This window comes from Asterias rubens, chromosome 2, assembly GCF_902459465.1.
Source record: "Asterias rubens chromosome 2, eAstRub1.3, whole genome shotgun sequence".
Lineage (NCBI taxonomy): Eukaryota > Metazoa > Echinodermata > Asteroidea > Forcipulatida > Asteriidae > Asterias > Asterias rubens.
The window spans coordinates 19216920-19233745 of NC_047063.1; the positions used below are offsets into that span (position 1 = coordinate 19216920).

At 38.2% G+C, this 16826-nt stretch overlaps 1 protein-coding gene across 3 annotated transcripts; it reads right to left on the bottom strand.

The window, feature by feature from the left end:
• Positions 1-590: 590 nt before the first annotated feature.
• Positions 591-12791, bottom strand: LOC117306806 (probable E3 ubiquitin-protein ligase makorin-1). 3 transcript variants are annotated; one of them, XM_033791328.1, is made up of 9 exons: positions 12709-12791; positions 10192-10317; positions 9315-9559; positions 8457-8728; positions 7482-7696; positions 7177-7287; positions 5088-5575; positions 4016-4068; positions 3000-3086 (listed from the first exon to the last, which is right to left on the bottom strand). In XM_033791328.1, the coding sequence occupies exons 1-8, from the start codon at positions 12765-12767 to the stop codon at positions 4052-4054; spliced, it is 1533 nt and encodes a 510-aa protein (XP_033647219.1). In that variant the 5' UTR covers positions 12768-12791; the 3' UTR covers positions 3000-3086; positions 4016-4051. The 3 variants fall into 3 exon arrangements, with proteins under 3 accessions (XP_033647218.1, XP_033647220.1, XP_033647219.1); XM_033791327.1 differs by lacking the exon at positions 4016-4068 and having other exon boundaries at positions 591-3086; XM_033791329.1 differs by lacking the exons at positions 4016-4068; positions 10192-10317 and having other exon boundaries at positions 591-3086.
• Between the last annotated feature and the right edge of the window lie 4035 nt (positions 12792-16826).

Here is a 16826-nt window from a genome sequence, read left to right on the forward strand (position 1 = left end):
TGGCAAACACCCATACACCATAAGGCTGTTTGGCAGAATGGTACCAGGGTTTGCTCATCTGGAGGTTGCTTTACAAAAACTTACTTTGAGCAATTTGTCATTCCCAACTGTCTCTTTGGTCTGAGGAATGGAAATTTAAGCGGTCACTTGTGATTAAGTAAGTCATTGAACCATACATCAAAATATAACTCACAATTGGCTTATCCTATTAAGCGGAAACCCTTCAATATCAAATGCAGAAATTTGCCTATTAGCTTTCTGAAAGGTTATTGCACAGTCAAACTTAAAGATTTAGTAACAGTCCGCATATTTGTTGGGATAATGAAGAAGATCCATACAGAGTGATAAATGAACCCCCACCCACCATATCAACTGTCTGACAAGAGGTAGAAAGTACATCAGGTTTGTCTTGCTTTGCACATCAGGGGTGCGTTTTGCCAGTCGTATAACTGTTTTGTTGAATTGGCCATTGGTTTATCACTAATGGCCAATGATCGAAACAGTCATTGGTTACGACTACCAAAATGCACTCCTGCACTACCCACAAAAGACAGGACGCTGCAAACTAAACTAGTATTTTATTGGGAAACAAGTGTGACGACGCAGTCTGCACAGTGTTGTAAAGACTTGGTTGGTGTTACACATTGGTCAGCCGAATGCCTACAGCTTTGCCCAGGAACAGTGGCCACCAACTAACTAAGTTTGTTACCACACACTGAAGCCCTCACACTGTTATTCCCATTCCCATTAATAATACCTCGCTGTTATTCCCGTTAGTAAATACCCTTAATGCATGTTAGTCAACATAACTCAGAGCCAGGCTTTAAACCATATAGGGAGTGTTTTGGCTATTGTGATCAACCAACGGCAAGTTTGACTGAAATAGTTGATGTTTCTGACCTCGAAAACGCACCCATGGTAAGACATTCCCAAGGTGACCAGTCTTTGACAAATCAGAGCGCATACAGACTCCGAGGTATTTTTAAAGCATTTTGTAATGTTTAAATTTTTTCATGAAGTAATGGGTTTTTTTACATTTCAGACTTTGGTGGATTGGTCAGATACATTATTGGCCTTTTGTGCCCGAGTATCGCGGGGAAAATTCCCTCACAATGTAATGGTATTTCCCAAGTCAACCTTTATATCGAAATGATCATAAAATTAAGCTTTCAGACTCAAAACATATTTCCAATCAACAATCAAAGATAGGCCTAACCAAATAGAATTCAGAACTTCCATAAAGCATTTAGTCCATGGCTTGAGAACTGAAATTTCCTTTGAAGAAACCCGACCATGAAAAGGTGCAGCACGCTTCTCCCTAAAGCAAAGCTTAAATGTCATGCCCCTTTTTTCTCATTTCTTTTTCACATCAACATTCTGCTTGACTCTTGTTTCCTACTTACAAATAATCAAAGGTGATCAACCGCGAGTGCTGATGATTAATCTACTAAGAGAAAATCACCGAAATGGGGTCGGAGAATTTTGATAGGCCAACTCAACTTCCTATAGATCCTAACAACACATAGCTCAACACATGGCTTCTTGTCTCATTATTATAGTAGACATGACATTTTTGTTTACAGTTAGCAAAATCTATGTCTTTTTCACAATACTTTTTAGTCACCATTTACATCACTGAGAAGACTCTAATTGAGAACTTTTCCACATTTGTTATCAATTATCAATATTGATAAACCAGTATCGGTTATTAATGAGGACGCCATTACGGATGATCAATATTAATCAATAGAAACACCAATTGTATTGATCACTCTTGATTACCAACATCTCTATATGCACTCTAAATACTGACAATCATTATCATTACAGAGAAAGTTGGTACATGTATGCGTGTAAAGATTTCATGTACACGTATGCATACAAAAAGCTTTAAGGACGGTTTTAAAGGGGTGAGGTATCCAATCAGCAGACAGGACAGGTATCCAATCAGCAGACAGGACAAGTATCCAATCAGCAGACAGGACAGGTATCCCAACAACAGCAGACAGGACAGGTATCCAATCAGCAGACAGTGGAGGTATCCAATCAGCAGACAGGACAGGTATCCAATCAGCAGACAGGACAGGTGTCCAATCAGCAGACAGCGGAGGTATCCAATCAGCAGACAGCGGAGGCATCCAATCAGCAGACAGGACAGGTATCCAATCAGCAGAAAGGACATTTATCCAATCAGCAGACAGCGGAGGTATCCAATCAGCAGACAGGACAGGTATCCAATCAGCAGACAGGACAGGTATCCGAACAACAGCAGACAGGGTTGGGTTTCCAGACAGAATGGGTACCATCCAATTAGTGAATGAACCAGGTATCAAATCAGCCGATAAATTCTACTACAACCTCATCACCATTTTACCATACACCATTATATTTGTACTTTCTAAGTAGACGTATATATTAAACCCCGTTCTGCAGCACTTAATATTAACTGGTACTTTATAAATCTCCAAACCAACTGCATGCTACGTAGAGGTGACTCCATTTAACGCATAACTCGTGATTTAGCATCTAGTCTGGTGCACGACTGAAAACAAAAGTGTTCCATCTAGCATATAACAGCAGGCACCACAGAGCAAAGAGAGAGATTGTGTACATGCATGCCAGGGTAATAAGTATATAAAATGTGTTCACTAAGAAATACACATTAGGTCTACTCCGGTTAACATCAAACAACCGTGCATTAACGCAATTCATCGAATCAGTAACCCATTTCATCTTCAGAAAACCCCCCACTCATTGTACCTAACAGAATCATACGCAACTACAAATCCTATAGGGTAAATGTTTCATCTGAGCACTTACACGAGATTTGCTGTATACATTTGATATAAGTTAATCTCGTCTTGCACCCAACCTTCAACGGTGCCAACAGAACTAACATTACCTGGTCACCGTCTATAAACAAACTGCTTTTTTTTATGAAGTCCATTTCCGCACAGATCTGGTTTCTTCCTTTGTTCATCTCACTACAAACTGCAGCTTGATTTTGGCTTCTTTTTTTTATAGATATACGCAATCTTTGCTTGGGCGACCGTGTGCACCACCTGGGTTCAGCAATCTTGCATGATCTGTGGACAGTCAAATTAAAAAGAGGATAAAAAAAGTTAAAGAATGCATCTTGAAATGAATGTTTTGAAAATCCTCATGCCCACCCATAGCAATGCCATGCTGCCCTGTGGTTTTGTTGTGGTGCCCGTTGCAAATTTTTAAATTCAAATTTGCAGTTTCTTCATAGAATAATATAAAAAAAAGGTAGACCGACAACATAGGGCTACATGTAGATAGCTCACTTGGTAGAGTGCCGGCAACAGCAACAGCAACAACAACAACAGCAACAACAGCAGCAGCAGCAGCAGCAGCAGCAGCAGCAGCAGCAGCAGCAGCAGCAGCAGCAGCAGCAGCAGCAGCAGCAGCAGCAGCAACAGCAGCAGCAGCAGCAACAGCAACAGCAACAGCAACAGCAACAGCAACAGCAACAGCAACAGCAACAGCAACAGCAACAGCAACAGCAACAACAACAACAACAACAACAACAACAACAACAACAACAACAACAACAACAACAACAATAACAATAATAATAATAATAATAATAATAATAATAATAATAATAATAATAATAATAATAATAATAATAATAGAAACTTATAAAGCGCACTTTCTCATAAAATTTTACTCGAATTTTACTCTTTTACTAAAGAAAAGAAACTAGGAAGTATCAAGCTTCCTGGGAAAAAAATTATACCAAAACAGGAAGTGTTAATTGTTTGCAGTGAACAGAAGTTTCTTAATATGAGTTTGAGATGGGTTGAGAGAGTGACTTTGTCCTATGTCGCTGAGTAGCTTGTTGCATAAAGGCTGGTGCAATATGAAAAGAAGCTCGATCGCCATAGCGGTTGACACCAGATTCAGTTACGAGGCAAGTTGAGGCAGTAAAACGGGGAGAGCACAATGAAAAGTGCCTTATTTGAAGAAGATCTCAGAAGTGCCCCCTTACCAGAGAAAATTTGCAGTACCCCTCCGAGAGCGAAGTTCAGGGCCTGATATCACCTAGAAATAAACAATACTTTATGTTTCGACGGCTGCAATTTATTGTAGGAAGAATTCATTATTCATATCAGTAGGTCACAAGCTTTCTTTTTTTTTCTTCAAGGGAATGTCAGCATAATTCTTGGTCGACTGACGTGACCGACCCAACCCAAAGAGGAAGTTCTGAAACTGTTCCAAAACATAAAAACCTCTTATCAGGCATGATATTTGGTCGTAGGACTGACCAACATGAACACACAGTAGTCTTTGATAGACCTAAAAAGTTTTTAAAATTTTTGTGAGGATAAACAAATAGGAAAATAGATTTAAGAAGGAAAACTATCATGTCTGCGTTTTTTTTAACGTATTTCAAATCCATGGGTAACAAGACGCCATCAGGCATCAAGTGGTTAAGCAATGCTATGCACAAGGGAATTTCAGGCAAGGATGAAAGAGCACATTGGTGCAAAATCATTGGAATCACTGGAATCATCTTTATCAGCCCTACTGACACAATATTTGTGTTTCAGCTAACATGCTGGAAAGAAAAACAAGGATTGGTAGGTAGGAAAAACAGAATTAATTTAGGACTTTTTTTTACATGATGTGCACACCAGGGAGAAACTGATCTACCATCAATTGTTTTGCAACAGGCTGCTATTAAAAGGAAAATAATAATATTTGATCCCAGACTTGTATTGCACATCTGAGAACAAATGGCGACTAAAGATTTGATAACAAATTTCAGTCTTAATCTCTGGTGGTAAAGTAGTGAAACACACAAAAATATTCTATCCTTACAACTCTAGTGATAGAAATTTTTACAATATGGAGGTTTTGAATTTTTTGGGGGTTACAGGAAACATCCCTTACAAAAAAAGTCTTATCTATAGGTGAAATACCAATAGAATCCTATAGGATACCTATAGAATTCCTATAGATTTTTCATCACTTCTTTGATTCCTATAAGAATTCTATAAGATTCTTATAATTTTTTTATGTAAGGGATTTTTTTTTTTCCTTCAAATTCTCATCTATACCTGATTCATTGTCATCTTCCTCTGTATCTGTCGATGCCGTAGAGCGCACAGCCGCTGTCGCTCCCTGCGTCACTCCAGTTGCTCTACTAATGCTCGGCGGGGGCGCAGTGCGACCACTCTCCCCGACAACAACATCTTCCTCGTCGCTGTAGTCCGAACTCTCGCTCGACCCAAAGAACTCAAAATAGTCACTCCACAGTCCATGATCCTCGATATCGCTAAAGTCAAAATCTTCTGACCAATCATAGTACAGGAACCAATCGTCGTCGTCGTCGCTGTCCCAGTCCATGAACCGATTCTCACGCTCCTCAAAAAAGTCCCACAACGACAGGGCTCTGTAGGCTTTGATCTTGCCGTCCCCGTTGCCATAGTGACGTGCTTTGGAGCGATCCTCCTTGCTACCGTCCGGGTAGGCGTGGAGATAGAAGCACTCGGCACCAAACGGACAACTTCCCGAACCCTGTCTGAAATACTTACATTCTTTTTTACTGTGAGTGGAGAAAGTGGTTGAAAACTTGATCAGTGATATAATATTTTAATTACTCCCTCCATGGCGAGGCATGAAACTTAATTTGAATAACTGTTAGACAAACTCAATATACAGAAACAATGCATGACGGAAAAAACTGGCATGCACCAATATTTGAAAGTCACATGCTAAGCAGATAGGTAAGCAAATAATATACTAATAATAAAATAATAATAGCAAAGACAGTTTATATAGTACTTAATAAGCCTAAATGATGCTCAAATTACTTTTATACAAAAGCAAGATTGAAATTATGATACTTTATTTACTTTTTTGCTTGTAAACTTGTTTATCTACTTTGCTTATATGTTTTTACGGGTGTACTTTTTAAACTGTTCACTTATTGTATGTCATTTTCTTAATCTTTTGCAATTTTTACTGTCATGCGCCCTCGAACAGGATGGTCCTGGAGAGAGCACAATATAAGATCAATAAATTATTATTATTATTATTATTATTATTACTATGTACAAAGTTAAATTAGCATATTTATATGGATATTTAAGACAATTAAATCAGCAAAGAAATACACTGGAAAATTAAAGCAAATTCAGATACAAAACATAATAAAATTCACAGAGTGATGATTGCAAAAATAACGCAGATGGTGTTGTCATTCTATTTACACAACATCACAGCCGAAGATGCAAGGTACACATAAAATAATGCAAATCAATCAATCAACTATTACGCACTATTATGGGCTTCTCCTGCCAATTCTAGCAAAAAATACAAATTGAGTTTTATTAACAGGCATTTAAATTCAATTATGTTTCCCTAAATCATCCAAACTAGGGCTCCCATTTAGCTACCATTGCGCTCTGTTTACCATGCACAAATGATTTCATTCTTCTATTCCAATTATAGACATTTAATGACCAATGGATTTCAACTTTTCACAGGTTTGTAATTTTTACTCATATGTTGGAATACACCAAGTGAGGATACTGGACCTTAACAATTACCATACACATGTAAACCCTGCCTTTAAGACACCTCGAAACTGCCCAGGTCAAAATTCCAGTTGAACCTAGTTAACTGGGGTCAACTGGTTCAACTGGAAAGTGACCAAACTCATCCATTTTCCATATTAACCAACTGGTTTGGACTAGGTTTAACTGTGTTCAACTAGGTTGAAATTATAAACTAGTTGGTTTCTGTCCATTTTCCATATTAAACCAACTGGTTTTAACTGTGTTTAACTAGTTTATCAACTGGTTTTAACTAGTTCCAGTTAAACCCAGTTCAACTAGGTTCAACTGGAATTTTGACCTGGCTGAATGAGAACAAACGAAATTCTTTATAGAAAGGTTTGCGGTAACACCATGTTATAACTATCACTTATGAGTTGGGGTGGTTCTGAAAGGAACTGTTGGTTCAGAGTTGAAACCAACGGTTCTTTTCAGAACCCCCCCCCCCCAACTCATTAGAGATAGTCATTACATGGTGTTACCTCAAACCTTTATATATCGTATTTCCACCATGCAAACTTTCAAATCCTACTTAATAAATTCTTCCCAGTTCCCCCCGAAAAAGAAAAGAAAAACCAAATCCTCTTACCTTAAGGCGTGTTTGTACCTCTCCAATACCTTCTTCTTTTCCTCCGGTTCATCAACCCAGAAATCACTGGGAGTGACAAACGGCGAAGGGACTCGGCAAGTTGGGCATGCTCTGTTGGTGAGAAGAAAAATCACACTGTAAGTCAAACAAGCACAGTAGTTCCTTGGCACAGTCTTCACTATGGGTAACGACTGGGTCGGTGGCAGGCCACTGTTAACTTAAAAAACAAAGCCAAAATCAAAATCAAACCACTGTTATTGCCTAAATGAAAATAATGATTTGCAAAGTAGTCTATGGTGACTTACCTGACAACTTTCTTCTCGTACTGTTTGGCGCTGCGCCATTTGCGTATACAGGACAAACAGTATGCATGGTTACAGTTGGAAAGGAGGCCAAACTTTCTGTCTTTGGCTGGCATCTTCTCCAGGATGAGCTCGAAACATATACAGCACTTGACCTCTTTACTGTTTTGGAAGGCAAAGGCTTCTTTCATGCTCTTTTCGTGCTCCGCTAGGCAAAACTAAAACAGGAGACATAACAAAACTCATTAGCCTACCTGTATGAAGCAGGCCATGTACTTTGCTTTCTGTAAAAGGGGCATCAAGGCAATAACCAGGGCCATGAAGGTGATTACCTCAATGAACTATCCGGCCTGACCTAGCCACCTTCTTTGGAGTACCAGAACTTGAACTGACACTGGACCGCCAGACCGATCCAGTAGGCTCCGCCCACGACGCACGTGTGAGCAAGAACACGTGAGCAGAACTCTGACGTGCGCGCCAGGCAGAAGTGCACCCATGTCGGACCTTAGTGTCGGACCTACGTTGCATTGTGATTGGTCAATACGCAATGGGGTGGAGCTTAATGGATCAGTCTATTGAATAATAGTCACCATATAATATCTTGAGCACAAAGAAATTGTATTAAAATGTTGAACTTGAGTCTGGTATTTATACAATTAATTCCGTTGAGTATCAAAACATACTAACCCATAAGACAAATGAGACAAATCTTCTCTTACTGCTTGTACAAATGTTAAACTGTACAGAAAGCTCTCTCTCATGAAGATTCTAGTCTTGTGAAATACATTCTGCTCCGGTCAACTTTTTATAACAACAAGCCCTACGCGACAAGCCTTGTGGAATTTTACCCTAAATTCAAGCCCTGAAGACGGACATGAAGTGCTTAATCAAACATAACTTTAAACGGATCTAACGTGGTCTTTCTATAGCTAGGAGGCAGCTGCCCCTGTTGGCCCTCTTGAGTCTCTTCCTACATACCTCACGATGATGTTTATTTTGAACAGGATCATCCATGATAAGGCAAGCAGATCCACACATGTCACACACGTCCCCGTGCATGTACTTGCAGTTCTCACCGAAGCGGCACGTCCCTTTTAAGGCAAACGGGCACAGCAGCTCCTTGGTGCCGCCGTTGCAAGGCGTGGCGGACTCGTCGCTGTTTGGACTGTTTTGGCAAGGCGTGCAGCAGGTGTCGTCTACATCGGTTGGCTCCAGACCAGAGGTTGCAGCGGCTGAGTACGTCGGTGGAACTGTTGGTAGAGAGTTAATTATAATAATAACATCAACAGTACAGGGCACAGATATGGTGCTCTACAAAGAACACAGCGCCTCACAATCAACAACAGAATTAAATACTATAAATTAAAGAAATTGGCGAGAAAAACATCACATGATTTCTTTTCTTTAAAAATTGCTTAGTCGCGAAAGTATACATTTTTGGTACGTACAACTTACATGAAATTCAAAAATAATATTGAAATGTTAAGGGGGCTGTCTTGTCATGATCAAAACAGGTCTGTGGCTGTTCATGGAGTTTTGAACTCTCAACTGGTTACTCCACAAGTGTGCCCTCTCTCCGTATCAAATCTATGGAGAGCGCGTGCATAAAGTAGCTATTCTCAGCCAATTTTACAAAGCTTATAAGCAAAAAAGTTGACAACAACAAAATCATTTTCTAGAAAACGGTGAGGCCTACGAGTGAAAATTACCAAAGTTTCCGTTTGTTGCAACTGGTGCTCACAATTTTTTTTTTTTTTTGCTAAGCACAATAACATGAGCAGGGCTTTCTGCACAACAGCCTTGGGAAATAGGGCCCAAATGAAGAGGTTCACCTACCAGAGCCTATATAGAGTTGACCGGGTACAAATTCCGCTGCTCCAATGACATCTTCCATCCGAACTTTCCCAGGTGGACTTAGTGACCCTGACGACCTCTGGGTTAACCCGTTGACCTTTCCCTTCTTCAGGGTCACCATCTTGCTGGAGACACTGGGCTCTAGCGAAGGCGTGGCTTTTGTTTTGCTTGAGGTGGTTTTGTTTTGTTGAGTTGATTGCTTTTGCTTCGGCTTCACGTGGTCAAATCTGCGTAGAGTGAAGACACGAAAATAGTTTGGATTTTTCCTGCCTAAATGTCCTAAATGTACTTTAGACTGAAACTTACTAAAACATTTACCCTTTGTCGTTTATTTCAGAGTTGTTGTGGACATTCGACCCTGAAATGTTAAAGGGATTGTCAAAGTTCATCGGAAGCAAGTGCAAATTCATTGTTTTGCTCATTTGAAACCTAAATTCTTAGAAATGATTGGATTGTGCATTTTGATGATACACGCAAGGAATTTTGCACAAAGTCAAGAGAAAAAGTTATCAAAGTTATGAGAAACGTACTTGGCTGCAGCAGAGCCATCTCAGATTTTTAAGCAATAGCAGCCAGTTTGAAAGTTTTGATATTTTTGCTTGTTATTTTACCTACATCTTTTTGAAAAAAATCTGTGATGGCAAAAGCAAAGTATCTTCCTCATTTCATACTCTGTCTGTGTGCCAAATTCCATGTGTGTATCATCAAAGCCACAATTCCCCAAAACATTTCCCCCATTCGTCCCACTATAATAAGCATCATTATTCGTGGGTAGGACCGTCAATGTTCTTACTTCTTAAAAATGTTTTAGTAAAAATAACCATAACATTTTACTATAAAGGAACATTAAATATTGTACCTGCATGTTGTTCCAAAGCGGCAGTTGCCACCCAGATAAAATTTGCAAATGTTGGACGGTTTTCCTGATTGGTCGTGAGCATATCGGCAATTGTCTCCTGCCCGACAGACCCCGTGGATATAATACCTGAGATACAACATAATTGCAGTTCAAAAGGTATGGTACACAACTTGATTTTGTTTAAAGACAAGTAATCTAAATTACAAGGGTCTGTGGCGTAAACTGAATCTAGTTAACTATGCCAGAAACAAAAAGGGCGAAACCCTTCTTACGGCTATGTGTACTGAGTTATTGTAGTCTGCATCAGAGATCAATTTTTAACCCAGGACTGCAGGCCTGAGGCCAGTAAAACCACGACCAGAAGGGTCTGAGTTATTGTGTTTTTTTCAATATTGACAAATAACAGTAAAACCTCATTGGGTAATATCTTCTTTGAGAAAAAAGGTTGATAATAAACATGAATCTGAATTTTTTTTTCTGTCCAGCATTGAATTAGGATGACAAATAAGATTAGATCTTCTCTTTTAAGTGTTTGTTCAACTCATTTTGAATCTGGTCATGTAAAATAAATTTTGGTGCAGTCAAATGTTGAGCTACATACTGTACAAGGATGGACTCTTCTCCCGAGTTTGAGCCCTCTCCCAAATTCGAGCCCTGTGCATTTTATAACACACAAGACATATGGCTTTATGTCTTATATATCCGAGTCCCATCTCCAAAGCAGTAACGGTTAAAAATATCTTGCTGTAAAGAACACATCATTGATGCCTTGACTGGGAGTCGAACCCACACTCTGCTGATCAGAAACACCAGAGTTTGAGTCTGGAGCGCTTGATTGCTCGCCAAAGAGTTGAGTAGTCACACCATTGTTCAAGGAACGGAGTGGTTAGGTTGTATAAGGGCAAACTATACTTTCTTTTTACAGGAAGTTTGTAAACTTGAAGAGTATTTTTTTCTGTTTAATACCAACGGATGCTTAAAGGCCTAATTTTTTTTTTTTTTCAAAGTTGAATCTTAATTACTAGCCTCTTGATTTTTCAGGTCAATAAATGTTAACTTTTTCCTGTTTTTCCTGTCAGTATTTGACTGTTGTCCTGTAGAAACAATATTTTACCTACCTACCAGCTTACTTTTTTTAAAACCTTAGTATTTCAGTCACAAATATTTCAACAAGGGAACATGACCATCTTTATACCAACATGGAAGTTAGGAGTAAATATGTGAATACATTATTTTTTTCAATCTTAATGGATGTTTGCGGATGCACAAAATCTCTAAAACATGACTTACTCAACTTCTAGTTTGATGACAATTAAAAATAACACTTAACATACATTAAACGTTTGTTCCCCCATGTTTCATACTAGGCCTACTATTTGACCTATTAGTCAGTCTAGTGTCTGTATTGTAACTAACTGTAAGTGAATTCTGCCTTCTTTTTTTTCATGGAAAGCACAGAACTGGTGTTAATCCAAACTTCTTTCTATTCATGAATGATAAATCACACATTAATTAAAATAAAATAACAGCTGTTGCAAGTACCGCAAAACGTCATCAACAGTCAGAGGATGATCAAGGTAACTTTCCGTATGGCGCCACCACCTTTCACTCATTTGTACAAAAAGGGATATCTCATTGAGGTAAATTAGATACTATATTATTCCATATGGAATGAAAAAGTGGTGGCGCCATACGGAAGCTTTTCCTGGGTTTATTCAACATGGTTTGTTTCAATAACTAACTAAAAAGTTAGCAAGTATTTAACATGTTTAAACCTCAGTAAGTAGCACTGATTTTTACCAATAGTTCTTAGTTAGTTGGTTATTTAGGAACGCCCATACATGTACATATTGTACCATGGAGGTAGGCATGTAAATCAGCTAGCAACAGGGAAAACGACTGGATCCAAAATTGCTCTTTGCTTTTACTTAACAACCAGCATGGCACTGGCCCCACCAAGTTTCGGCGTAAACTCATCATGTACTCATAAAATCGACTCATCCGTATACTAGGGTAGGAATAGGAGTTCCTCCTTCCAACCCTAACCTCATTGAGATGTGTTCCTAGTAAGGAGCCGATCAATCATTATATCAAGATCAAGATCAAGTTGCGTACAACATTTTTACTGCAATATTGCACAGTGTGGATAACTTTCCGTATGGCGCCACCACTTTTTCACTCATTTTTACAAAAAGGGATATATCAATCGGGTAAATTAGATACTATATTAATTCATATCGGATGAAAAAGTGGTGGCGCCATACGGAAACTTTTCCCACAATGTATCAATGTTTATCAAACCGTGGAGGTAGAAATGATCAAACAAACAACAGTACTGTGTACAGTGTTGTGGGTGGTTGGAAATATTTACTTACTGATCAACTTGATTCTATTTGTTAGTCAACCAGCATCAAACTTTGCAACAATCCATTGCACAATTAAAATACAATACACGAAAGATCATTGATAATTCTATCAAAAAGCGGTAAAAATAATGCAATCGCAAGAGAAACAAACCTGCAAGTGATGTTTTTATGCCAGTCGGTGTTCGGACCTGGCGATTCAGCGGTGGCCATCTTAACCTCTCTCGATGGTGTGTGTGTGTGTTACGTGTGTGGTGGGTAGTACATCAACAAAAAGCTCAGTGTAATCTTTTCATTGACCGGATGAAAGCGCGCCATCTACCAACAGAGACGTAGCACATTTTAGCAGACGATCGCGATGCAGTGCGTTATCCAGTGGTTTTTAAAAGGAAAAGTTATTGACTCTTGCACTTTAAAAAGGGCACGGCCTTTGCACTTTTGAAAGGGCAAGGCCTGTGTTGCACGTGAAAAATGGGCTAAGCTACTCACTTGATCGTTTGGACTATACTATTCAACAACATCGTAGCCCTAAATGTTTGTTATGCGAGTAGGAAACTAAAATACGGTATTGTAATAATCTGTTTAAACTGGGGCATACGATACGCAACCCCAACATAATTATTATTCGAAATAAAACACACTGTTTAAGGTAATCGTATTGAGAAGACCTTAATTCTCATGAAGAATGTATTTAAAAGGCAGGTTTATTAAATTTAATCCGCATAACATAAATCATCAAAGGCAAGTAATCCATAATCTGTGTGGGGCCGCGCCGCTCGCTGGCCTATTTCTCTTGTTGGGCGTGGCAAACTTTAAGAGCACAATTCAAGGGCGCACCCCGGCGCCCAGCCAGCGAACAACTAAGAAAGAATGCCTAGATCCCCCTTCCTAACTTGCCTTTGTCCCTAACGACGGCTTCCTTCGGCTTTGGTGTAGGGGTTACATAAGAAAGCATATGCCCGCCCTTTTTGTAGTTGAGATTCATGTTTAGACCTGACCATTCTAGGCTACATCCCTATTTTCTCTTTCTGCTGAAATAGTCTGCGGGGGAAAACAATTGTTTTGTTTTGACCTTTATCTACCTACTTGACTTTCAAATGAAATTGATAAAACAATTTTTTTTTAGCTCAGTCTTTTCAGAAAAGTTATGCAAAATATCATCAACTATGGTACACTACATTGGGAGTGGATGAGTTGTTCAGGGAATATACTCGTAAAACTTTGAGAGAAGTCTGATTGATCTAAATCTAAAAAGGTAGATCTGTGACTGACACCCTGCTCCTTTTTTATAACAAAAAAATAATCAAGTAATAAAAACTAACATAATATCCCTTGCTACTTCAGCAGCTCTTAATTCGGTCAAGATGTAAGGCCTAAGCTCCCATCATTATCAACAGCTTTTTTTTTTTGGGGGGGGGGTGATGTTAAGTGACAAATCACCTTCGGATTGGGCACTTTCCGCTATAAAAAAAAGTGTTTAGAAAGATAATTTAAAAGTAAAATATTATAAATCATACAAATATCCCTTGAATTTCTTTTTTGGGTTTTCCTTTTACCCAAATATTTGACTCAAAACAAAATTAAAGACCTTCAGGTTCAAGTAAATGTTAAAGGAAAAACCACATGATTTTGAGGAATATTTGTTGAAATCACTGTATATTGAACTTTAAAAGCATCTTTCCAAACAAATGTATATTCATTTCCTAACAAACGATTTTATAGCCTAAAGCGCCCGATCCGAGGGTGTTGGGCATCTTTAAGAGAATCTGATCAATAGAAATCAACGAACAAAAATTCCTGAAATCAGGAGATGCAAAAACATGAAAATCGAAGAAGAAAAACCCCGAATCCCAACGAGTCACTTAGTAGACATTAACCTTGTGTGCAGACTTGAAATTACGACCCTCTCTAAGGGCCAGTCTGGCCCTCAAAGAACAACTGATGGATAACCACTGAACAGTGACAGACACAACTAAATAAAAATGAAGCCATTCACACAATAGGTCAGAGTAGATGGACACAACAATATGCATTTCCTTTTACTCGTTCCAAAACACCATGGCAACTATTATTACACTGGTACACTGAATGTTTTTGTAGGGGGATATGAAAACAATCAATAAGTTTATACTACTTTTTAAAGGGAAAGAAGACAAAAGGAGGAATTTATATAAAACTAACAGGCAGTTTCAGAGAATATTTCTCCTGATAAGGTTACATATTAATCAGAGTCAATGTCTTATACATCATTAAACAATGGCTAGTTGAACATGATCAGTTGCTTAAAGATGCTATGTCAGATTTTTGTCCACAACATTAAAAAATAGATTTTTTTGAGTGAACGGTATTTCAAAGAGTATCACCCGCTCTAACGAAAAAAAGTTTAACTTTTACTTTTAATGGTCAGGAACCATGACAAAAATTTAAAACGTTTCTTATAAAACACATAAGAATTGATCACGTGATATATTATTGTCGGGATCCCGACAAAAACTAATTTTGAGCACTTTAATTCACTGCTACTAATAATTGGCGGACTTTTTTGAGCAATGGCTCAAATGAAAGCTTGTAACTTTCTCGACCCCCATCAAAATACCTATTGAATTTTAAATCAAAATTTTTGGGTCAAATCGGCCAAAAATCTGACATAGCATCTTTAATTAATTTGGACACTACATGGATAACAATTGTTCGTTTTTTTTTTTAAACAACAAGTAGCAAATCTATACAGGCATGATATTTGGTCATTGGAAAACATTTGTTATCAAGTTCAATGGCTGACCTACATACACATAGTGCAGGCTTAAACAGAGTTTTCAGGCTATTGAATCAATTAATTTTTCACCAAGGGCCCAAAAATTGGAAACCAGACTAAGTAGGGAAAATATCATGCATGTCAACCATTACTTGATGAAACAGGTTCAGATTTTTAAAATGCCAAAATTATCACAGAACAAGGTTTTAATATTATTGCCCGATTTGAAGCAAGTGTTCAACCACAACTACATAAGGTGTATCATGTACTTCATCGTTTTGCAGCGAGTCCACAAGAAGACAGAAACGAAAAAAAGAAGAGAGACACACAGCACAAAGACGGCACAACCAAACCAAATCACATCAACTCAAAGCAACAAAATCATTATTAAAATAAAATAAAAAACTTATTTACAGAGATTGCCTCGAGGGCAGATGGACAAACGGCAATACCAAACAAATACACATTTTCATATTGTCCTTGTTCAAAGGTTTAAAAAAAACATTGCATTGATCCCTGCAAACGACAAACAAAACAGTTTACTTTCAATTCACATTTCCATGATCAAATAGGATTTTCCAAACAAATTAAAGACCCATCCACAATAAGAAATGAGGCCAAACAACCCCCCCACCCCCAAAAAAGACCCCGCCAAACTCAAGTTTACAAACCCATCTATACAAACAAATCAACACCCCAACAAGACAAACAAATACCGAAAACAAACAATGAAATCATACAAGATTAATGTTTCATAAAAGAGTGTGAATTCCATTGGTTGAAAAACAATCAAATGAACCAACATTTAAGCAATTCCAAAAAGAAAAAAAAAGAAACAAATGTTTTCAGTTATAATTAACAAGTCAAAATAAACTTGTTGACCCTTTATAAAACGCTGTGAATGGTTCCTGTATCTAAGCACTGTTTTACAAGAAGTTTTGGTTACTGCAATATCCATATTGGTTACTGCAATATCCATATTGGTTACTGCAATATCCGTATTGGTTACTGCAATGTCCATATCAACCTGAACCACTGAGCTTCATTATGTAAATATTAATCAATCAAAAACACATTTGCAAGAACAGCTAATCATTTGCATTATACGAATCTTTGACAAAATATTGAAATGTCGTAAATCAATGATGAAGTACAATTTCTAGAATTAAACACCAGCACTTTGCACTAATGATAAAAATAGTTCATAGTACCTGGATCTTAGACGCGTGTCAAAATTAACTTAAGCTGCGCGCGAGTCAAAGCTTCATGTCTACTTTCACATGTACCGACTGTACTACTGCTGTTTGGCACATTGACGCTGTGATTGAGCAAGAGCTAGTGGTGGAATGTTTGTCTGACATACCGGTATTCTGAGCAAAAGTGACATCATTCATGCGGAGTGCTATTTTGCACTGAAATAACCATAATGCCTATTTGCCCAAAATATGAGAGAATTATTTTCCATTGACCCACTGCATGACACAGTAAGCATCTCCTTACAATGCGCACATAACAGC